We start from the raw sequence: 23,596 nt of genomic DNA, 5'->3' as shown, positions 1-23,596 counted from the left end.
ACCGGTATTCCTTGCCCAGAGTGACAGGAGGGCCAACCAATCGTCTTCCAGGTTTCCTTAACTCCGCCTTCCTCAATCTCAGTGACAGGTGCACCGGCCAATCGGCTTCTCCATTCCCCGGAATCCCGCCTCCCTCACTCAGAGTGACAGGAGCCCCGGCCAATCGGCTTCTCCATTCCCCGAAATCCCGCCTCCCTCACTCAGAGTGACAGGCGCACCGACCAATCGGCTTCTCCATTCCCCGGAATCCCGCCCCCTCACTCAGAGTGACAGGGGCTCCGGCCAATCGGCTTCTCCATTCCCCGGAACCCCGCCCCCTCACTCAGTGACGACACAAACAACATGTAGAGTTTCTGCGTCTTGGATTTAATGATGAACTGTGGAATCTTTGAGAAAAAGATGGCCGTCCATCCTGACTGTCTTCCCCTCTACCGCGGCTACGTTTGCGGCCAGGTGTCCCTGGAGAGGGAGCATGCGGTGTCCACGGGCGAGATTGACGCTTTCCGCGCCCGCTGGGCACCGCAGGGGTTGGGGTGCATTATTGACCCCAATAATCACATTTTAATTTGATGTTTTTAAGTTTCCTTTGTACTTTGATTTCTGTTCGGGCTGTTCCCCCTCCTTTTTGGGGAGCTGCCCCTTTTACTTTGTCCTGATTTAATCTGAGTTTGTTTACTTGGTTTGGTTAGACCTAAAAAGAGGGCAAAATCCAGCCACAGGGGATGACGCTCGACCCACTTCACGCCAAGAAGTTCACAGACTGACGTGGCTGTTCCTTGTGCCAAAGACTTGTGCTGTCAATCTTTGTCGTAAACAGTGCTTTCTGGAGTCTGATACAATCAGAAAGGCAGAAGAAATGAAGTATTTTAAAGGAAACAATCCAGTCAGCCAGTATCTGAGATCCAGTGAAGACAGTTCTAGTTTACCCTGTTCAAAGGCAAAGCTTTTCATTGGCAGGGACAAGTCAGACTGACGTGGTGTCCATTGGAAGAGAGCTGGAATCATTTTGCTTCACATCTCGGTTGAGATTGGTACCATTCAGATGCTGATTTTCTGCATCGTGCTAAAATGAAAGAAGTGTATTTGTTAATTACAATGATCAAATATTCACAAATACTGGAGAGATACATGGACATGGAGATAGAACAAAGAACAAAGAAAATTACAGCACAGGAACAGGCCATTCGGCCCTCCAAGCCTGCACCGACCATACTGCCCGACTTAGCTAAAATCCCCTACTCTTCCGGGGACCATATCTCTCTATTCCCATCCTATTCATGTGCTTGTCACGATGCCCCTTAAAAGTCACTACCGTATCCGCTTCCACTATCTTCCCCGGCAACGAGTTCTAGGCTACTACTCACTGTGCAAAAAATCTGCCTCGTACATCTCCTTTGAACCTTGCCCTTCGCACCTTAAACCTATGCCCCCCAGTAATTGACTCTTCCACCCTGGGAAAAAAAGCTTCTGACTATCCACTCTGTCCATGCCTCTCATAATCTTGTAGACTTCTGTCAAGTCTCCTCTCAATCTCTGTCGCTCCAGTGAGAACAAATCAAGTTTCTCCAACTCTCCTCATAGCGAATGCCGTCCATACCAGGCAACATCCTGGCAAATCTTTTCTGTACCCTCTCCAAAGCCTCCACATCCTTCTGGTAGTGTGGCGACCAGAATTGAACACTATATTCCAAGTGCGGCCGAACTAAGGTTCTATAAAGCTGCAACATGACTTGCCAATTTTTAAACTCAATGCCCTGGCCGATGAAGGCAAGCATGCCATATGCCTTCTTGACTACCTTCTCCGTCTGCGTTGCCACTTTCAGTGACCTGTGTACCTGTACACCCAGATCCCTTTGCCTATCAGTACTCTTAAGGGTTCTGCCATTTACTGTATATTTCCTATCTGTATTAGACCTTCAAAATGCATTACCTCACATTTGTCCGGATTAAACTCCATCTGCCATCTCTCCACCCAAGTCTCCAACTGATCTATATCCTGCTGTATCCTCTGATGGTCCTCATTGCTATCCGCAAATCCACCAACTTTTGTGACGTCCGCAAACTTATTAATCAATCCAGTTACATTTTCCTCCAAATCATTGATATATATTACAAACAGCAAAGGTCCCAGCACTGATCCCTGAGGAACACCACTTGTCACAGCCCTCCATTCAGAAACGCACCCTTCCACTGCTACCCTCTGTCTTCTTTGACCAAGCAGTTTTGTATCCACCTTGCCAGTTCACCTCTGATCCCATGCGACTTCACCTTCTGCACCAGTCTGCCATGAGGGACCTTGTCAAAGGCCTTACTGAAGTCCATGCAGACATCCATTGTCTTACCCTCGTCAATCATCTTCATCACTTCTTCGAAAAACTCGATCAAGTTCATGAGACACGACCTCCCCTTCACAAAACCATGTTGCCTCTCGCTAATACGTCCACTTATTTCCAAGTGGGAAAAAATCCTTTCTCGAAGAATCCTCTCCAATAATTTCCCCACCACTGATGGGCCTGGAACTACCTGGATAGTATTGAAAGACAGACAGACAGATGCAGACAGAAGGATCGAGATATGGAGATACAGACAGAGAGACAGACAGACAGAGAGACACAGACAGAGAGTGAGAGAGTGACAGGGGTTCTGACCAATCCGTTCCCGGGGCCTGCGAACCCCGCCCCTTCACTCTGAATGACAGGCGCACTGACCAATCACCTTTCCAGATTCCCCGAAAATGGGCCTCCCGCACGTTCCTGACAGGCGCTTTGACCAATCGGCTTTCAGACTCCCCGGAAACCGGTTTTCGTCGCGACGAAGTTCAGACCAATCACCTTCCAAGGATCTGGAATCCCGCCTCCTTCCCTCAGAGTGACAGGAGCTCCGGCCAATCGGCTTCTCCATTCCCCAGAATCCCGCCCCCTCACTCAGAGTGACAGGAACTCCGGCCAATCGGCTCCTCCATTCCCCGAAATCCCGCCTCCCTCACTAGGAGTGACAGGGGCTCCGGCCAATCGGCTCCTCCATTCCCCGAAATCCCGCCTCCCTCACTCAAAGTGACAGGAGCTCCGGCCAATCGGCTTCTCCATTCCCCGGAATCCCGCCCCCTCACTCAGTGACGACACAAACAACATGTAGAGTTTCTGCTTCTTGGATTTAATGATGAGCTGTGGAATCTTTGAGAAAAACTGTTTCTATTCCAGTGATTCTCAGATTGTTTTGTTTGAAGAATCATTTTACAAATGTAACCATGGAGCCCCCAATGTAAATTATAATTCTATATAATAACCACAATATGAACAGGTTCCATCAGTTTACAGCTGGCAGGAGGCAGGGAGACGGTGTGAAATTATGGGATGGATCTGTTAGTGACCTTTAACCCCGCAGATTGTCAGCGGCGCCGAGTTTTTCCCGATATTCGATCCCGGTCTGAAGATGGGAAAGATTCTCTCAGTGAAAGTGTGGGTGAAAGTGTGGAGATGGGACATGTTGTCCGCATTGTAAAATGACACCTGTCCACCCTCATAGTCCAGGAAAACCCCGATCTTCCGGGGATTCACACTCGGGGTGAGGGGGGTCTGTGAGGGGGAGGTGAGGGCAAAATAACCAAATCCGGGAAACAGCCCCACAATCCAGAATCCGGACTCAGGGCTCGGGGAGATTCCCCCTTTCCTGTTCACAGACTCTCGGGCCACTCCCAGACGCCACGCTGTCTCCCCCACCTCCACCACCCAGTAATGTCTCCCTGATGTGAATCCCTCTGATCCCAGGACACAGAACCAGGGATCAAACCTCTCCGGGGTGTCAGGGAGCGGCTGCCGTTTGTCTCCGAGTCTCACACTGGTCCGGTCCTCAGACAGGATGAGCCGGGGATTCGCTGTGTTCGGATCCAGAGTCAGAGAGGCTGGAGCTGGGGGAAAGTTACAATAACACAGTCAGTGATTTAGAGAGAGGGGGTGGGGAGGGGAGAGACTGTGAGGAGTGAGGAAGAGAGGAGAGAGGGTTGTGAGGGGGAGGGGAGAATGAGGGGTAGGGGACAGTGGGAGCAGAATAGGATGGGAACATGGAGAGAGGGGGGAAGGAAGGGAAGTGGAGAGCAGAGGGCCAGGTGAGGAAGGTGGGGAGTGAAAGTGAGATAGAGGGAGAAAGAGAAGGGATGTGGAGGGTGAACTGGGAACAGAGAAAACAGGGCAGCAGCGAGATGGAGCAAAGGGAGCAGGAGCGTAAAGAGGGAGAGTGAGAGCAACATGAGGGAGACGGCAAGTGAGAACATGAAGGTTTGAGATGCAGTGTATGGAGAGCAACGGGGTGGCAGATATTGTGGCAGGCTGTGAGAGAACAAGATGGAGATGTGGAGTGTATGGGCAGAATTTAACAATCTCGTTGCGCCCATTTTGTGGTGGAAAAAAGTCATAAAATCGGGCATGTTGTGACTCGCTGGAATGGTGCCCATTTTCGCACCCATTCCCATTTTACCATTTTAAAAATTGGCACGATCGGGACTCTGCCCAAAATGGATGAAACGTCAATTTGCATCTTTTGCATTCATCGCAATGTAATTAGCGAGTTTCACTCCCAATTGTCCCAGCTCACCTCCTCAACCACCTCGTTCGCTGCAGCTGGAATCAGTGAGGAAAACACCTCAAGTATAACAGTCGCATTCAGAGAGCAGAGAGGGTGAGCGAGGAGGTAGGTTTCTGCTTTCAAATAGCTCTGTTGCTGAGGGGGCGTTGTTTCATTTTGTTCATGTGGCGTTTTGTGTCGGGGGGGGGGCTGTTGTTCACGGGGTTCAACTTTGGACTCTCAACATGGACCCAGGCCTGAGCGTTGATCTCAGGTCTTACCGCTGATTCTGGATCCTAGTGCTGACAGCAGCAAGGACCGTTGCTGGTGGGGGATGGGCTGGAAACTATCTGAAGTGGCAGTGTTGCTGCCTCAGGACGTGTAAAGCAGCGCTGTTTGGGGCTGGGGGACTGTGGCGGGGGGGTGGGGGAGAATTTGGGGATTGTGCGTTGCTGAACTCTGGGGGGGGGGTGGTGAATGTGGGGATTGTGCGTTGCTGAGCTCTGGGGGGCAGAATGTGTGGATTGTGCATTGCTGAGCTCTGTGGGAGGCAAGAATGTGGAGGGTGTGTGTTGCTGGCTGTCTGTGGGTTGGGGAATGTGGGCAGTATGTGTTGCTGGGGGACTGTGGAGGGATATGAGGCGTGTGTGTTGTTGGGGGCCTGTGGCGGGTATGAAGAGTGTGTGTTGCTGGGGGGCTGTGGGGTGGCGGGGGGTGGAATGCGGGTAGTACGTGTTGCTGGGCTGGGGGCAAGCAGAGTTCTTTAACCTCTCCAGCTGTCTCTCTCCTTTCCGAAACCCCCTCCCACTCTTCAATGGCTCTTCCAATGTAACCTATTGATCTTACTGTTCTTTGAGGAGGAGGAGAATGTATGTGAACATGAAAGAGAGAGTGGGAAGGGGCTGAAAGGGAGAGTGGGTGGAGAATGGGGATAGAGAGTGGGAGGGAAAGATGAGTGAATGACAGGGAGAGGGAATGATTGTGGTGAAGCAGAGAGAGAGAGATTGTAGAAAATACCGAGGTAAGAAGGAGAGATTGATGGGGGACAATATGTGATCCTCGCCAGAGCGTGGACGCACAGGCAAGTGATCCCAGACAATTCTGTCCCTGGCTCGCGAATTTCATTTAAATGAGTATTATCATAAATTTAAATAATACATTCAGCCTTGCATCTGTTCCAGGTGCAAGATTTATCGAGCCGGATACCCGGTGCCGGTAAGATCGCGTGAGGTGAGAAATCGGGTGCGAACCTGACTTCTCAGCTCTCGTGATCTTACCAGCTCCCTCCGCCCATCAGCCGGTGGGGCGCAATGGTAATGTCACCCCCAAAGAGTTTACAAACAGACAGGTTTGGTATGTGGGCAAACACTTGGCAGATGAAACATCATGTAAGAAAATGTGAAGTTATGCACATTGATAGGAAGAATAAAGGAGCTGAATATTGTTTAAATGGAGAAGGACTGCAGAAAGCTGCAGCTCAGAGGGATTTCTGGATCCTCGTGCATTGATTACAAAAAGCGAGCGTGCAGGTTCAGCAGGTATTAGGAAAGACAAGTGGAATATTCGTCTTTACTTAAAATGGAATGGAGTAGAAAAATAGGGAGATCTGTACAAGGCATTCGTTCGACCACAGCCGGAATACTGTGAGCAATTCTGGTCCCCTTATCGAGGGAAAGATATACTGGGATTGGAGGCAGTCCAGAGAAGGTTCACTAGATTGATTCCAGGTACAGAGAGATTTTCTTATGAGGAGAGGGTAAGTGAGTTGGACCTGTACTCATTGGAGTTTAGAAGATTGAGAGGGGACTTTATTCAGACCTACATAATTCTCAGCAGGCTTGACAGGATAGACGCTAAGGTGTTGTTTCCCCTTGTGGCAGAGTCTAGGATAAGAGGGCATCATCTCAGAGTAAGGGGTCACCCATTTCAGACAGAGGTGAGGAGAAAACGCCTCTGTTCAATCAGTTATGGGAACATTAAATGGCAGAGCAGACTTGATGGGCCAAATGGCCTCCATCTGTTCCCGTGTCTTCTGGTCTCATGATCTTATAAGGGGATAAAAATAGTAAACATTACTCCAGATATGGTCTCACTGAGGTCCTGTACCCCTGCAGGAACAATTGCATATTTTTATACCTGAGTATCCTTGCAATAAATACCAACATCCTATTTATATTCCTAATTACTTGCTGGACCTGCAGACTAACTTTTAATGATTTATGCACCAGGACATCCAGCTCCCTCCCTACCCGAGAGTTCTGCAGTTTCTCTTGGTACAATACCAGACCAGATCAGACCCCAAATTTATTATGATCTTGGATGAGACCTTTATATTTGGTTATGTTCAGAATCGGATCAATCATATTTTAGTTCTTGGACCAAATTTGAAATCCCAGTTATTTACTAAGAGTATAAATCATAAGAACTCGGAGCAGGAGTCGGCAATTTAGCCTCTCGAGCTGCTCCGCCATTTAATGCAATCATGGCTAATCTCGTCTCAGCCTCAATTCCACTTTCCTGCCCCTTCAATACAACCCTTCAACCCCAAACTAATTAAAAATCTGTCCACTTCTTCCTCAAATTCACCCAAAGACCGGGTATTCACCACATTCTGGAGTGGTGAATTCCACAGGCTCATGACTCTTTTCAAAGTTGGGGCCGATTCTCCCAAAACTGCTGAATTGGCGAGAAAACTGGTTTAAACCACGACTGTTTGTTCAGTGCAACTTCAGACCCGAATCTCCCACACTCAGTGCATTGCAGAGATCACAACCATGAATATCATTAAATGCTGGGGGGCGCGGCATATTCACACCAAAGAGCCTGAAATCGGCAGGATGAGCGGGAACCCGTGCATGCGCACATCTCTGGAAGATCATTGAAAAGACCTCCCAGCATTCAGATCACTGCCCTCCAACCCCCACAGACATTGCTTGCCCCCACAGCACCCCCACAAACATTGCAGGCCCCCACAACCCCCCTCCCCCCAGTCTTTCCTGGCCTCATCGTTGGCCCCCCCACCCCCAGACATCGCTCGCCCCCACAGCGTCCCTCACAGACATCGCAATCCTCATCGCTGACCCTCACAACCCCCTCACAGATATCGCTGGACCCCAAAACCCTCCCACAGACGTCGCTGGCAGCATCGCTGGCCCCCACAGCCACCCACTCACCCCTCCATCGACATCACTGGCCCCACAACCACCATACAGACATCACTGGCCTCATCGCTGGCACCCCCGCCCCCTGCTACAGACATCGCTGCCCCCCCCCCCATACAGACACCGCTGCCCCCCCTCCACCCCCCATACAGACACCGCTGCCCCCCCTCCACCCCCCATACAGACACCGCTGCCCCCCCTCCACCCCCCATACAGACACCGCTGCCTCCCCCTCCCCCCTCCCCCCATTCAGACATTGCTGCCCCCTCCCCCCGTACAGACATTGCTGCCTACTCACCCCATGCCCCACGGATCTGGATGATGCGGATACCCCATCCCTCCATCCCTTGAACATACTGACCTCACTGCTGCCCTGCAGAGAACTTGTGTTTTGCTGCCATGCACAAACCCAGCTTGCGAGCATTCCCTCTCTTGAATTAGAAGCCCTGAGTATTGCACCCCCCACCCCACCCCCCCGACCCCCTCAACCTTGGACACACCAGTTTATTGAATGGCAGCCAATCGGCACCCCGAGGGATGCATGACATTCAATTGAAAGCAGCCTTCAAAATTTCTCACAAGGATTTGTTACCCACTGGCCCTTGACTGGCCAAAGTCACTGCACCTGCACCCCCCCTCCGAGAGCTGTATATAAGCTGCAGGAATGGACACACAGCCAGTCACACCACAAAGATACATTCGAGGAAAGCAGCCCCAAGATTCGCTGAGGCTGACCAAGAGCGCCTGCTTGATGCCATGGAGGAGAGGCGTCAGCAGCTCTTCCCCAGCCAGGGATCTCGCCCAAGGGGTGCAGCCGCCACGGCATTGTGGGAGGAGGTGACAGAAGTGGTGAATGCCAGGAGCCTGACACCGTGCTCTGGCCGGCAGGGTCAGAAAAAACTGTACGACCTTCTTTGAGCAGCAAGGGTGAGTGAGCATCCCACTTGGAACTCTGCACATGCTTGGCACAGGTCTCAAACCCTGCTGAGACACCTGAAGGGCATTCAACAAGGCACCCTTCCCCCAGGAACAGAATCTAACCCCTTCCCCTCACCCCTCAACGAGCACCCTTCAGTGGTGACCCTTTTCCCCGCAACTGCCAGCACAACTCCCGAGACACAGTCACGCATTGCTCACCATGCATTTCAATATATTAATGCTTGCTAGACACCTTGTGGTCCTACAGGAGAAAAGCATACATAACTGCCATGTGAGGGCACAGACTGGTGGTGGTGTGCCTGACCTGCGGCATCTGACCAGCGTTGAAGAGCGTGCCATGGAACTGGCAGGGGGAGATGGTTCATTCAGAATGGTGACGGACAGACAGGTCGGTATCCAGTTTGCAAATGAGCATAAGTGTCGCCCTCAACATAGTTTCTCCTTGAAGTAAGTGTGATGCTGCATAGAATGTTTTACCTCCCTTCCCCTAATGTGTGTTCTTTATTGCAGTCTTGGACCCAGAGGAACCCGGCCCTTTGGGTGTTGGTGACCCCCCTGCTGTTCTGGAGCAAACTGCCCACAACCCCCCTGGACAACACCTCGGAGGGAGGTTTTGAAGAATCCTCTGAGGACAGCACCACTGAAACGGCACCGGCATCTACCACACAACCCACCAACACAGAGACTATCACCACAGTGGGTATCTTTAGAGCTGAGGCTTCTGGGTCACTATCTGGTGAGCACATCACAGACACTGATGCACATCCGAGGGCTCGGGCACACGGAGGTCTGCCAGAGGCGAGGATTCAGCTGTCCCCAAGCCAGATGCCGTGCCTCGGGGCCAAGGCTGGTGGCGATGCATCAGGAAACACGGAGGGTTGTGGAAGGGTTGTCAGCAACCATGCTGCAACTGCAAGGCTGTTTAGGGGAGAACAACACAGTGCTGTTGCAGGAGGTGGTGCTGACACAGCGTGTGAACCAGGCCAACACTGCAAGTGTTGCAACCACAGTGGAAAGTCTGGCCCAGGGGTCTGTCCTCATGGGTGACAGGGTCCAGCCTATCCTGGAGACACAGCAAGCCACGAGCAAGGGTGTTGACGGCATCCAGGAGGCACAGCTTTCCTTAGCCATGAGTGTCAGGGGCATGGGGCTGAAACTGCTGCCCATGGCTGGGACTCTCGCTGGCATTCTGGAGACACAGCAGGCCATGCCTGTGAGCCTCGACAACTTAGCCCAGTCACAGAGGGCTACTGCTGAGGGGCTCCAGAGCCTGGCTTGCTCACAGAATATTGCAGTGGAGGGGCTCCAGAGCTTGGCCCAGTCTGAGAGGGCCAGGGCTGAGGGATCACAGATCATGGGGCAGACGCATCTGAGCCTCCAGGACTGGCAAAGCCAGGTGACGCCGGAGTTGCTGGAGCTCAGTCCAGCTCCCCTGGTGTCCCATGGAATGTCCCTGGGGCCTCTGGGCACCTCAAGGGAGGAGATAGGGCTCGATCCATGCCGGGGCCTTGCACCCAGGAGATCCCGGATGTCCCGAGACCTTCTGATTTCCCCCCTTCCTCATACCGGGGCATCTCAGGGCCAGCTCGAGGAACAGGGTGACACTGAAACAGTGTCATCTGCTAGTCAGCTGGGGCCCTCCAGGTCCCGGCCACCCAGAGGACATCTGTCAAGGCCATCACAGGGAACAGCGCGTGCATCACAGCTGGACACCACCTCCAATGTGCATCCTGGAGTAGCACCAGGAAGAAGCAGGAGACCGCACAAAGTTAGAAAGTTGAAGTTCACTAAGAGAGCACGGGTGAAGGTCACCAGTAGTCAGGGTTTATTGATCACTAACGTTAAGAGCACAATAAACTTTTATTTGCACCTCACAGCTGTGAGTAATGTGTCTATAATTCCAACCCCCCCCCTCGCCCCAAAGTGCTGAGTGGTCCCCATTCCTTTGCATGGAGGTGCTGTCTGTTGTGCCTTGGAGACTCAGCCACATGTTAGAGAGTGCCTGCCGTACCTTCTCCAACATCCACCAGACTCTTGGTGCAAGGTGCTTGCACACCTGGCACCTCAGGAAAGGGGTGGCCACCCGCTTCCTGTTGACGTGAGGATGACAGATGCCTTGAACTTTTCACTTCTGACTCATTTCAGGCACCCAGTGGTGGCCTCGTTGGGATCTCCCAGGCCTCCGTGCACAGATGTGTGCGGCAGGTCATTGATGTCCTGTTTGTCCGGACAGGGCAGTACATAAACTTCGATATGGGCCTTGCAGAGCAGGAGGCCCGGGCTCTAGGCTTCACTGCCATTGCTGGGAATCCCAAAGTCCAGAGGGCAGCAGAGCACCCCCCGCTCATTCCACCGCCGCCCCCCTGCCCCCAAACCCCAATTGTCCAACAAACATGTGTCCCCAACCCTTACAGCTACGTGGGCCAGGGTGGCAGCGTGCATTCGGAGTACAGGTTAGGAATCAGATTTGAGTGGCACCAGAGAGAGCATCCCAGTGTGCACAACAGCGAGTGGCCATCATTCTCCAGCCTTCAACCAAGACTCGCAACCATTGCCAGCCCAGGCACATTAACAGGTTTGGATGTTTCTGGGGGATAGGGTGGTGGGATGAGAGAGTCTGGGGAAGGGTGATGTGGTGGTTTGAGGGCTCAGGTCGGTTTGGAGGGGGAATAGCGGCTGCACTTGCTCCTGGGGTGTGGTGGATGTGTGGTGGTTGCAGCCCCCTCACTGCACAGCACCAGCTCGGTGAAGTGGGCTGCAATCAAGGCATCCCTCACTGCCCTTCCCTGCCGGACACCTGCCATCGCCGCCGGCCCTCTTTCCTCCGGCTCCTGATATGGCAGGACGTCCACCTCACCCCCTCACCGCTCCTCCTCCTCCTCTTCCTCCTCCTGCTCCAGCTGGTCTCCCTGCTGCTGGGCGATGTTGTGCAGCAGGCAGCAGACAATTATAATGTGTGAGGCACACACAGGGTCAGACTGGAGGCCCCCCCCAGGACGGTCCAAGCAGCGGCACCGCATTTTCAGCAGGATGATGCACTGCTCTACGATGGACCGGGTGCTGCATGGGCCTCACTGTAGCGGGTCTCCGCCTCGGTCTCGGGCCTCCGCACAGGCGTCATGAGCCATGACCTTAGAGGGTAACCTTTGTTGCCCAATAGCCATCCCGGTAGCCTGGGCCGGTCTTCAAAGAGGCCAGAGATGTCCAACTGCCTGAGGACAAATCTGTCATGGACACTCCCTGGATGGCGTGCTTCGACCTGCATGGTCCTCATTAGATGGTCACATATGATTGAGGGAGTGGAACGCTTTCCTGTTCACAAATTGCTGCAGCCTTGCATGTGGGGCCTGCAAGGGGATGTGTGTCCCGTCCACTGCTCCCTGGACATTGGGAATCCCAGTAATGACAGCAAAGCCTCGAACCCGGGCCTCCTGCTGTGCACGGCCCACATTGAAGTTTATGCACTGCCCTGCCCGGGCAAACAGGGCATCAGTGACCTGTTGCACACATCTGTGTACGGAGGCCTGGGAGATCCCAACGAGGCCACCACCGGGTGCCTGAAATGAGCCAGAAGTGAAAAATTCAAGGCATCTGTTACCTTCACGTCCACAGTGAGTGGGTGGACGCCCCTCCCCTGAGGTGCCAGGTGTGGAAGCACCGCACAAATGTGCCGCAGCGGGCAACAGCACACCTCCTCTGAAAGGGCCTCGAATGAATTGCAGGGCCTGTAGCTCCTTGTCCTCGGCACCCTCTGCCTTCTGTGCGCCCTTTCGGGAGCCTGCTCACCCACCTCCCAACCCTCAGTGGCAGCTACTGCCCTCCTTCCTGTGTGACTGGTAGTGGCTGCTCCTGCGGGGGTCTCCACACCGGCCACCTCCTGAGCCGCCTCCTCCTCCTCCGCCGCCACCTAATGGCCAGCTGCAAATCGATCAGTCTGAGATCCATCTGCACACTGGGGTTTGGAAAGAGCATAAAATGACGGATTAATGTCATTGGCTGCATAGGCCCAGCAACACCCCAATCCCTCACTTGGGGCAGTTCACTAACTTGTGGGTGCTGGCAACACCACACAATCCATGGTGCCATGCGTGACCCGATTAGATTGTGTGAGATTCCCATCATGACAATTGCAGGCACAGATTAAGCAGGTCGGTGTGCAGCCGTGGGCACTGCGCACCCTTGAGCCATTGCCATGTGTGCAACTGCAGCATCCGTTACAGGCATGTGTTGCTGGTCCGTGTCACAGGGAAGGGACAGACTGCAAATCATTAGCTGATGGGTGCCCAGTGACAGCAGATTCCATGCAGTCCATGTCTGAACCTCGGCACCTCGGCCTGGAGCAGCAACTGCTTCATCTGGTTAGACCTCAGTCAGCACAAGGTGCACTCCTCTCCCGACCAGGAACCCCAGCACTCAGTGTAGTCCCTGACCACACCCCGCGGCAAGACAATGCCACTGCACAGTGCCCTGGAGGGGAAGGCTGATCAGAACTCCTTCAGGGACCTGCACTCACTGAGCTACAGCGCTGCCCTGGAGGGGAAGGCTGAGCAGGACTCCTTCAGGGACCCTCGCCCACAGAGTTCTGAGAAAGTAGAAGCCCCCTGCCCCCCGCAACCCAGATATCACTGGTCCACAGGCCAGCACCTGAAGACAGCAGGAGGAAGCCCACCAAGCATCTCCAGGGCCTGCCTACAACATCCCCACACTCTGCTCACAGCATTTCCCTCCTCACACCAGTTCAAGGCTGCTGCATCAGGTTGAGACTTTTATATATCTACTCTGATTCGTGTCAAAGTGACATCATACCAAAGAGGTGGGAGACGTTAACGTGGGCGGAGATTGTCGTGTCGATCCCGATAATGTCACGCGAAAGTACGGTCATGATGCAAATCAGCGGCACGCCGGTTTTCAGCATGGTCCTGGTCTCCGGTTGGGAGATGTGCATGGGTCGTAAACGCTCGCGGGGGACCCGCGAAATGGCCGCCACGTGCATCTCACGACCCGGCCCTCCAAAAAACATGTGTGTTGCAATGGGAGAATCGCCTCTGTATTTTCTCCTCTTCTGTGTTTTAAATCTGCCGCCCCATATCTTAAAACTATCACATTTTGTTTTAGATTGCCCCACAAAAGGAAACATCTGCTCTAAGTCTGCTTTGTCAATGCCCCTTAGCATCTTGTACACCTCAATTAGATCTCCTCACATTTTCTCAGCTCCAGAGAGTATAGGCTTAAACTGGCAAACCTCTCTTCATAAGACAAACCCTTCATCTCCAGCTCGTGAACCTTCTCTGAACCACCTCCAATGCAATTACATCCCTCCTCAAGTACGGGGATGAAAACTGTACACAATATTCTCAGTGCGGTCTCACAAATGCTTTGCACAATAGCAGCAACACTTCACTACTTTTATGTTTTATCCCTTTAACAATAAATATGAATATTCCATTTGCTTTCCTTATTACCTGCTATACCTGCATCCTAGTTTTTTTTTGCAATTCATGCATGAGGACGCCCAGATCACGAATAATTTGCCTTTGTATTTTTCCTACCAAAATGGTAGTTGAAAGCTCTGGAACCAGGAGCCATAATCTAAAAATTAGGACCAAATTGTTCAGAAGAGATGTGGGAAAACAATTCCACATGTAGAGAGTGGTGGAGGTTTGGAACCCTCTTTCTCAAACAGTGGTGGATGCTGGTTCAATTGTGAAGTTTAATCCCGGCAGTGCAGAAGGAGGCCATTTGGCCCATCAAGTCTGCACCAACAACTATCCCTGTAACGCTACGTATCTACCCTGCTAATCTCCCTGACACTGAGGGACAATTTAACATGGCCAATCCACCTCGCCCACACATCTTTGGAGTGTGGGAGGAAACCACAACTCCCGGAGGAAACCCACTTAGACACAGGGAGAATGTGCAAATTCCACACAGACAGTGACCCGAGGCCATAATTGAACCTGGGTCCCTGCAGCTGTGAGGCAGCGATGCTAACTACTGTGCTACCGTGCCATCCTACTTGAAGTCTGAGATACATTTATTGAGCAGGGGTATCAAGGTATATGGGCTTAGGGCAGGTACATGGAGGTCGGCCACAGATCAGCCATGATCTTATTGAATGGCGGAGCGAGTTTGAGGGGATGAATGGCCTCCTCGTATTCCTATGTTCCTATGTTCCTTTTCCTTGGTGATGAGGATAGTTCCAAGTTGCTCCCTTTCTATGACCTCTGCATTTGCTGTTGCTATTGGGATGTGCTCCTGTCCCCCATCGTGAAAACTGAGGTAAAACATTGATTTAGGATCTCAGCCATTTCTGTGTTTCCCAGCATTAACTTCCCAGCCTCATTTTCCAAGATACCAACATTCACTTTCGCTGCTCTCTTCCACTTTACATCCTTATAGAGGCTTTTGCTGTCCCTTTTTATATTTTGCACTTTCATAATTTTATCTGTGCTTGGAAAACCCCAAGGCTTTTTACTCTTATGTGAGGAATAAAAGAATGACCAGGGTGAGGTTAGGGCCGGTCAAGGACAGTAGTGGGAACTTGTGTATGGAGTCAGTAGAGATAGGCGAGGTGATGAATGAATACTTTTCTTCAGTGTTCACCAAGGAGAGGGGCCATGTTTTTGAGGAAGAGAAGGTGTTACAGGCTAATAGGCTGGAGGAAATAGATGTTCGGAGGGAGGATGTCTTGGCAGTTTTGAATAAACTGAAGGTCGATAAGTCCCCTGGGCCTGATGAAATGTATCCTAGGATTCTGTGGGAGGCAAGGGATGAGATTGCAGAGCCTTTGGCGTTGATCTTTGGGTCCTCGCTGTCCACGGGGATGGTGCCAGAGGACTGGAGAATGGCGAATGTTGTTCCTCTGTTTAAGAAAGGGAATAGAAATGACCCTGGTAATTATAGACCGGTTAGTCTTACTTCGGTGGTTGGTAAATTGATGGAAAGGGTCCTTAGGGATGGGATTTACGACCATTTAGAAAGATGCGGATTAATCCGAGATAGTCAGCACGGATTCGTGAAGGGCAAGTCGTGCCTCACAAATTTGATAGAATTTTTTGAGGAGGTAACTAAGTGTGTTGATGAAGGTAGGGCAGTTGATGTCATATACATGGATTTTAGTAAGGCGTTTGATAAGGTCCCCCATGGTCGGCTTATGATGAAAGTGAGGAGGTGTGGGATAGAGGGAAAGTTGGCCGATTGGATAGGTAACTGGCTGTCTGACCGAAGACAGAGGGTGGTGGTCGATGGAAAATTTTCGGATTGGAGGCAGGTTGCTAGCGGTGTGCCGCAGGGATCAGTGCTTGGTCCTCTGCTCTTTGTGATTTTTATTAATGACTTAGAGGAGGGGGCTGAAGGGTGGATCAGTAAATTTGCTGATGACACCAAGATTGGTGGAGTAGTGGATGAGGTGGAGGGCTGTTGTAGGCTGCAAAGAGACATAGATAGGATGCAAAGCTGGGCTGAAAAATGGCAAATGGAGTTTAACCCTGATAAATGTGAGGTGATTCATTTTGGTAGGACAAATTTAAATGTGGATTACAGGGTCAAAGGTAGGGTTCTGAAGACTGTGGAGGAACAGAGAGATCTTGGGGTCCATATCCACAGATCTCTAAAGGTTGCCAGTCAAGTGGATAGAGCTGTGAAGAAGGCCTAGAGTGTGTTAGCTTTTATTAACAGGGGGTTGGAGTTTAAGAGCCGTGGGGTTATGCTGGAACTGTACAGGACCTTGGTGAGACCACATTTGGAATATTGTGTGCAGTTCTGGTCACCTCACTATAAGAAGGATGTGGAAGCGCTGGAAAGAGTGCAGAGGAGATTTACCAGGATGCTGCCTGGTTTGGAGGGTAGGTCATATGAGGAAAGGTTGAGGGAGCTAGGGCTGTTCTCTCTGGAGCGGAGGAGGCTGAGGGGAGACTTAATAGAGGTGTATAAAATGATGAAGGGGATAGATAGAGTGAACGTTCAAAGACTATTTCCTCGGGTGGATGGAGTTATTACAAGGGGGCATAACTATTGGGTTCGTGGTGGGAGATACAGGACGGATATCAGAGGTAGGTTCTTTACGCAGAGAGTGGTTGGGGTGTGGAATGGACTGCCTGCAGTGATAGTGGAGTCAGACAGTTTAGGAACATTTAAGCGGTTATTGGATAGGCACATGGAGCACACCAGGATGATAGGGAGTGGGATAGCTTGATCTTGGTTTCAGATAAAGCTCGGCACAACATCGTGGGCCGAAGGGCCTGTTCTGTGCTGTACTGTTCTATGTTCTATGTCTATGTTCTCTCTGTATCTGTTTTTTAGTGACCCTTTGTTGATCGTTAGAAGTTTCCCAATCTTCCAGTGTGCCACTGGCCTTTGCGATAGGTAACGTCATCAGATTCCCTAATTTGAGAGAAACACAATCATTTTAGAGGTGGCACAGTAGTAAGCACTGCTGCCTCACAGCTCCAGGGATCCTGGTTCCAATTCGGCCTTGAGCGTCAGTGTGGAGTTTGTGCGCTCTCCCCATTTCACTGGGTGCTCCAGTTTTTACGCAAAGACCAAAGATGTGCAAGTTAGGTGGATTGGCCATGGTTGATTGCCCCTTCGTTTGTGTGTGAGTGTATGCCCTGTGATAGACTGGTGTCCTGTTCTGGGTGTACTGTATTTGATGCCCAATGCCTTGTGGGATAGAGTCTGATTCCCCGCGATCCTGAATTAGAATAAGCGGTGAAGTGAAGAATATTTTTACTGTTCAAGAGTCAAACAGTAATACCATATAACTTATACTCTAAAATAAATAATTAACATGAGGTAAGCATGAATCTGTGGTCACACACACCACAAACTTCATATTAAATTAAATGACCAAGGCAGAACACACAAATATTCTCAATAATCCACCCAAATGTCAATGATCACCATCAAAAATCTCCCATAAATAATAGATGATAAATGGACTGGTATTAATGAGGAACTGCAAAATTCTTACTCTTATCTTGCTTGTAACACTAATAGTAGAGAAAATAATGGGATTTAAAGTAGATAATTCTCCCAGGCTTCAGATGCTGAAAGAGGTGAGTGAAGAGAAAATAGATGCATTGGTGGTCATCTTTCAAAATTCTACAGACTCTGGAATTGTTCCTGCAGATTGGAAGGTGTAAATGTAACCCAATGTTTAAGAGAGGAGGGAGAGAGAATCTGGGCAATGACAGATTCATTAGCCTGACATCAGTCGGAGACAAAATGCAAGAATCTTTAACAAAGAATGTGGTAGAAAATAATGGTAAATTTGGGCAGAGTCAAGATGGACTTATGAAAGGGAATCCACTGCAGAAGTTGGACATTTGGCCCTTTAAGCACTGACTCTGACAGAATATCTTCCCCAGGCCTCTCTCCGCAACCCAAAACACTTCCCATTGCTAATCCATCTAACCAACACATCCTGGGACACTAAAGGGCATTTTTTTTAACATGGCCAATCTACTAGCCTGCACATCTTTAGACTGTGGGAGGAAACCCACACAGACACGGGGAGAATGTACAAACTCCACACAGACAGTTACTCAAGGCCGGAATTAAACCCGGGTTCTTGGTGCTGTGAGTCAGCAGTGCTTGCCACTGTGCCACTGTGCAATATGCAACTGGCAGAATAATGAAGGTAAAGATGGTGGATGTAGAATATTTAGATTTTCAGAAAGTTTTTGATTAAGACCACACAAAAGATGAGTGAACAATTTAGTGCACTAGAAATTTGATGGAATAATAACAGATAAATGGACAGAAAACATGAGAGTAGGAATCAATTGGTGTTTCCTTTAAACAGTGCTCATGTTCTGGTGTTTCCAATGCTCTGTATAAATAAAGCATAACCTCTATACCTGCTGCAGATCATTCAATCTGACTGTGAACACTCAGGACAAAACAGGAATTCTATCCTGGAACAGGCGGACCTGCCTGGCCTTGATTAGGTGTATCTGTGCAGTACCCTGTCTACTGAGCTGCTAAAAATATTGTGCAGCTTGGGGTCTTTTACCATTCTCATCATGAGGCTGGATGTGACATATAGTTTGCTGTCGGCACTGCTCGGTCCATCTGCCCTCGGTAGCAGTAACTACAATATGATTGAATTTGAATTCCAGTTTGAAAGGGAATCAGTATTTTAAACTTAAATAGGAGCAACTATCTGGCCATGAAAGCTGAGCTAGTTGCAGTGAACTGGGACCCCGGGCCTGGGGATACACTGATAGACAAGCTATGGCAGATATTTAAGAGGTGATTTAAGAATATTGAATGTAAAGAAAATCCCCAATGGGAGAACCCACCATCTGTGGCTCACGAAAGAAGTTAAGGAAAGCACCAAATTCCTGAAAAATGGATATCACTGCGCAAAGATGAATGGCAGGTCAGACGATTGATCAGAATATCAAGAATGGCAGAGATCAAACACCCACAATAATATAGCAGCTTCAAAATTGGTATCCAGCGTTCCCACACTAAATATAAGGAGAAGTCTCACTGTTTGTACAAACTGGAGGCATTTGGCATACCAGGAGACTCCATACAATCTTGATCTTCGATTGAATGGTGATGCCCCACCTAGAGGAACAGTCTGTAGAATGGACTAATCACTGGTCTTAAAGGGACCACTGGAAACCCCATTGGAAACGATGTAAGGTGTTTATTTGCTCTGTTTCCTGCCCTATATACCGCAAATGACATCATCAAAACAGAAAACTCCATCATGATCACAATGCTGTTCCTGTGATCTTGTTGTTTGGAAATTGGTTTTCTCATTTTCTACATTCAAACACTGACTGTTCCTCAAAATTATTGCACTGCTTCTGAAGTATTTCGGCTCACACTGCGAGAATGAAGGCAGCTTTTGATGATTTCTTTGTGACCAGGAGGTGAGTTATTTTTCTTACTGTTTCTCGCTGATCCTTTCTCTCTCTCGCCCCCGCTGTTTTTCATGAGGATTTCTTGTCCCCGTTCCCTTTTCAGGAACCACAGAACATTTTCCCACACTGCAAACCAGTGGGAAACAGGACAGTGATATTGTTCTGAAGGTCAGCCCTCAGAATGGATTGAGCCTCTGATCAAATTCATAGAGTGAGTTCACTGGTTCAGTAACTCAATGGAATCACTCCAAAACTCAACCTTACTCAACCCAAACTGCCCTGTCACCCTCCCTATTCTAGATTTAAAGCTATACCTACTTTGATCCAGACTCTGTGACTGTGTTAAACGTGTGGATATTTATATCCTCCTTTCTGTTCTGAACCTTGAATATTTCAATAAGATCATCACAGTCCCTCCCTTATCCACTGCAGACTCACAGTTTCTGCAGTCCCTCCTCTTGATTCATGTGTCCAATTCCACCAAACAGATTATCTACCACTCATTACTTGCTCTCAAATGTCTGTATGTCTTCCTGACAAACGATGATTTTCAAAAAAATGTTTCCCAGAATGACAGGGAGACCAGTCCAGAATCCTAGAGCAATTCTATTTCACATCCTGAGATTGATGCTCTATTCCTCTGGTTATACAGATCCCTTCACTGCTTTGACACACAATGCTGATGGCTTCAGACACTTAGTAAGAGTTTTAACAACACCAGGTTAAAGTCCAACAGGTTTCTTTGGTAGCAAATACCATTAGCTTTCGGAGCGCTGCTCCTTCATCAGATGGAGTGGAAAGATGGAGTGGAAATCTGGAGAGCAGATTTCCACTCCATCTGACGAAGGAGCAGCGCTCTGAAAGCCAATGGTATTTGCTCCCAAATAAACCTGTTGGACTTTAACCTGGTGTTGTTAAAACTCTTACTGTGTTCACCCCAGTCCAACGCCGGCATCTCCACATTCAGACACTTACCCAGAGGAACCTACAGAAAGATAAATATGAGTACGGGAGACTCCAGGGATTAACAAGTGGAAATGTGAGTATTTAATCTGGGATCTTAAAGCCTGTTTAGTTGCTTCACAACTGGATTGATAATCAGGAAAATTAATATGAGTTTTACCGGGAATAATGGGTTTCATCATTTCTCTCCACGCTGTGCACTGAAAAAGGTCTTTGAACTTCCCGATAGACAGGGCGGCATCAAATACTGAGAGTGCGCGCTCACCATCACTAATCCTGTAAATGTTTAAAAAAAAGATGCAAGAAAATGTCCAAAGTGAAATGATAATCTTGTTTTTTTAATTGAAAAAGAGATAACTTATAAATTCAGGAGCAGAGAGTGGAAACAGCCATGTCCTGAAAAAGGTTCAAAAACTGATAACAGCCATCACACACTGCAGGAAGTGATTAACATTCAGCCTGTCCACCTGCTGTATTATAAACAAAGTTTGTAGAACAAAGACAAAGGCTGAAAACATCCCAAAGCTGAATATCCAATTCTGCAATCCCTGGGCCCCACAACTCTCCCAGAATCCTGCTCTCCTCTACTTCCGGCACCTTGAACATCTCGGATTTTCGTCAATCCCCCATTGGGAGCTGGACCTTCAGCTGCCGAGGTCCTGAGCTCTGGAATCCCTCCCTTTTTCTCTATCTATCTATTTCTCTTTCGTCCTTTAAGACGCTCTCTGAAATCCACCTCTGTCATCCGGATTAATATTTCCTTATTTGGCTCTGTGTCAATTTACTTTATAACGCTCCTGTGAAACTCCTCAGGATATTCATTTCCAATAAAGGTGCTATATGAATACAAGTGTTTACTGTTGTGTTTGTTAAGGACACAGAGCCAGTTTGTATTTAGTGTAAAATTAGAATCCATTCCCCGTTTAACGTGAGACTTTCTCGGGTTGGTCAGGCTCCATGCAGGGACATGGGTGACCCACTCCTTGGAAACATGGACCATGCGGCTCTCTCAGGGTCAGTGGGAAGGTCACAGACACTAACAGCCAACATCGGGCAAGTGATCACTTCCGGCCTGGGAACCAGATTGTATTAATTACACTTCCCGGTTATTTATTACAATATTGTAGCAGTTATGAAAAATCACTGTAATAAAGTGGTTATTTTTAAACTCTGGTCTGTGAACAATACACCGAATTTGCATGCCCCAATGACAGACTGTTTAATGTTGTGTCAACAACCAATAAATAAATGAAAATAACACTTCACTGAGTTTATTTTAACAAACAGTGGATTTCAAGAAAGAACATGTCCTACCTTCTCTCCCGACAAGCTTCCTCCTGAAAGAAATGAATCAGGAACAGTGAGGGTGACAGTAACAGATTTCAGGAACAGTTAGACAGGCTGGTGAAATGAGCAGACTCAGAGCAGATGAGATTTCACACGGAAATGTAAAGTGATGCATTTTGGAAGGAAGATTGTGGAGAGTCAAATAAACTGGAATTGAACATCAGTCCCGCTCACAGACACAGTGACTCTCACACACCGTACATACCCACACACTCACAACATGGAACTGGAACTGGATACAATGGGAGTTCCAGGAGGAAATTAAACTTGGGAAACACAGAAATAATCACAAAGCAAGTTTGAAGATGCAGAAACTCATTCTCAGGAGGTTACAGGTATTCCCGGGAATCTGCAGACAGTGTGGGAGCCGTTGGTTCAGAGACAGCAGGAAAACCGTTCAGGAAGGGACACACAATTCTGTTCAATTCGGTTACTATTTTTCAGTAAATTCTATATTAATTCCACAGTTATCATCAGTTATTTAGTGACTGTGTGAAGTTTCCCTGAACTGAGCCGCAATGTATTCCCTCACCTTCAGAAATATCAGCTCGTCTTTTTGCTCCATCTGTTTCTGCAACTTTGAGAGTTTCTCCTCAATAGAATTTAAATTCTCCTGAATCTCTCGAAGGTTTTTCTCCATTGGTTCGAGAATCCTCTCTTCCTCTTCCCTGAGATCTCTGAGTAAACGCTGCTCTTTCTCCGTGAGAATCTGATGCATTTTAGCGAACTCGGATGTGATGTGGGTCTGCAGACTGCTCGACTGTTCCTGCCCAATGAAATGTGAAACATAATTACTGTCCTGTGATAAACGGAACAAAACTAACTGAAATGCCATAAAATCAGCAGAGGGAGAACTTACCCTAACTTCAGAAATCTTCCGTTTCTGTTTCAGTTCCGTTCCTCGAACCGCCGATTTCTTCTCTGTGAGAGAATCTAAGGAAGATTTCAGCTGATCCTGGGATTGGGAGAGAAAATCACAGAATGAAAGTGTTAGAGCAGGAAAATGAGCTGTTAGTTTTCAATTATTTCCTTTTTACCTTGTAGATTTCCACGGCCTCATCGAAAGGCAGGAAGCGGTGATCTCTGTGTCCCCGCGAAACTACACAAGTGTAACAGATCAATTTCTTGTCAGTTTCACAAAACAGCTTCAGTTCTTCCTGATGTTTCTCACAGTGAAGTTTCCTTTTCTTCTCTTTCGGATTTAGCTTTATTTGTCGAGCTTTCTCGGCCAGATTCGCTAAGGCCCGATTTATCCTGAGGTTTCTTTCCGGAAACTCCTCTCTACATTCCGGGCAGGAGTTTATCTCCTTCTTTTCCCAACACTGGGTGATACAGGAGCGGCAGAAGTTGTGGTCACATTCCAGTATTACCGGATTAGTGAAGAAATCGAGACAAATGGGACAAATTGCCTCCTCGGTCAAACTGTGGAGCTGCTTTCTGGAAGCCATGTTCACTCTCAGCACTTCCTGATTCAAACCGCTTTCAGTTTCGATGTTACTGCCGCACATCCTCAGTTCAGCTATTTCCCGGTAAAGTTCACTGCAACACTCAGGGAATTATTATTACAGAGTGGGCCATGTCCTCGCCACTTTCACACTGGAGATAAAAACTGGCGCGGTCTGAAGGATAACGGAGGAGAATAATTGAACCCTGTCGGGGGCGGGTTTGGCTCCTGGGAATGTTGCCAATAGAAAGAGGGAGATGGAGAGATAGAATGGGGAGAAGAGGTGGAGGCGGGCTGGTCTC

At 49.1% G+C, this 23,596-nt stretch overlaps 1 protein-coding gene across 1 annotated transcript; it reads right to left on the bottom strand.

The window, feature by feature from the left end:
* Positions 1–3,132: 3,132 nt before the first annotated feature.
* On the bottom strand, positions 3,133–23,323 carry LOC144489627 (zinc-binding protein A33-like). Its single transcript, XM_078207481.1, has 6 exons — positions 22,888–23,323; positions 22,710–22,805; positions 22,383–22,616; positions 21,818–21,840; positions 20,664–20,779; positions 3,133–3,907 (listed from the first exon to the last, which is right to left on the bottom strand). The coding sequence occupies exons 1-6, from the start codon at positions 23,296–23,298 to the stop codon at positions 3,363–3,365; spliced, it is 1,425 nt and encodes a 474-aa protein (XP_078063607.1). The 5' UTR covers positions 23,299–23,323; the 3' UTR covers positions 3,133–3,362.
* Positions 23,324–23,596: the final 273 nt, after the last annotated feature.

Source organism: Mustelus asterias, unplaced genomic scaffold, assembly GCF_964213995.1.
Source record: "Mustelus asterias unplaced genomic scaffold, sMusAst1.hap1.1 HAP1_SCAFFOLD_2366, whole genome shotgun sequence".
Lineage (NCBI taxonomy): Eukaryota > Metazoa > Chordata > Chondrichthyes > Carcharhiniformes > Triakidae > Mustelus > Mustelus asterias.
Note: the sequence above shows the minus strand (reverse complement) of the source record. Positions and strands in the feature narration are given on the sequence as shown.

What these genes read in the sequence shown, in the direction of transcription:
- LOC144489627 (XM_078207481.1), bottom strand. Translation starts at nt 23,298, where the DNA reads ATGGCTTCCAGAAAGCAGCTCCACAGTTTGACCGAGGAGGCAATTTGT. An exon ending in AGGCCGTGGAAATCTACAAG is followed by an intron (nt 22,806 to 22,887) that starts GTAAAAAGGAAA and finishes TCCCAATCCCAG; the next exon opens with GATCAGCTGAAATCTTCCTT. An exon ending in GATGAAACCCATTATTCCCG is followed by an intron (nt 3,908 to 20,663) that starts GTAAAACTCATA and finishes ACTTTCCCCCAG; the next exon opens with CTCCAGCCTCTCTGACTCTG.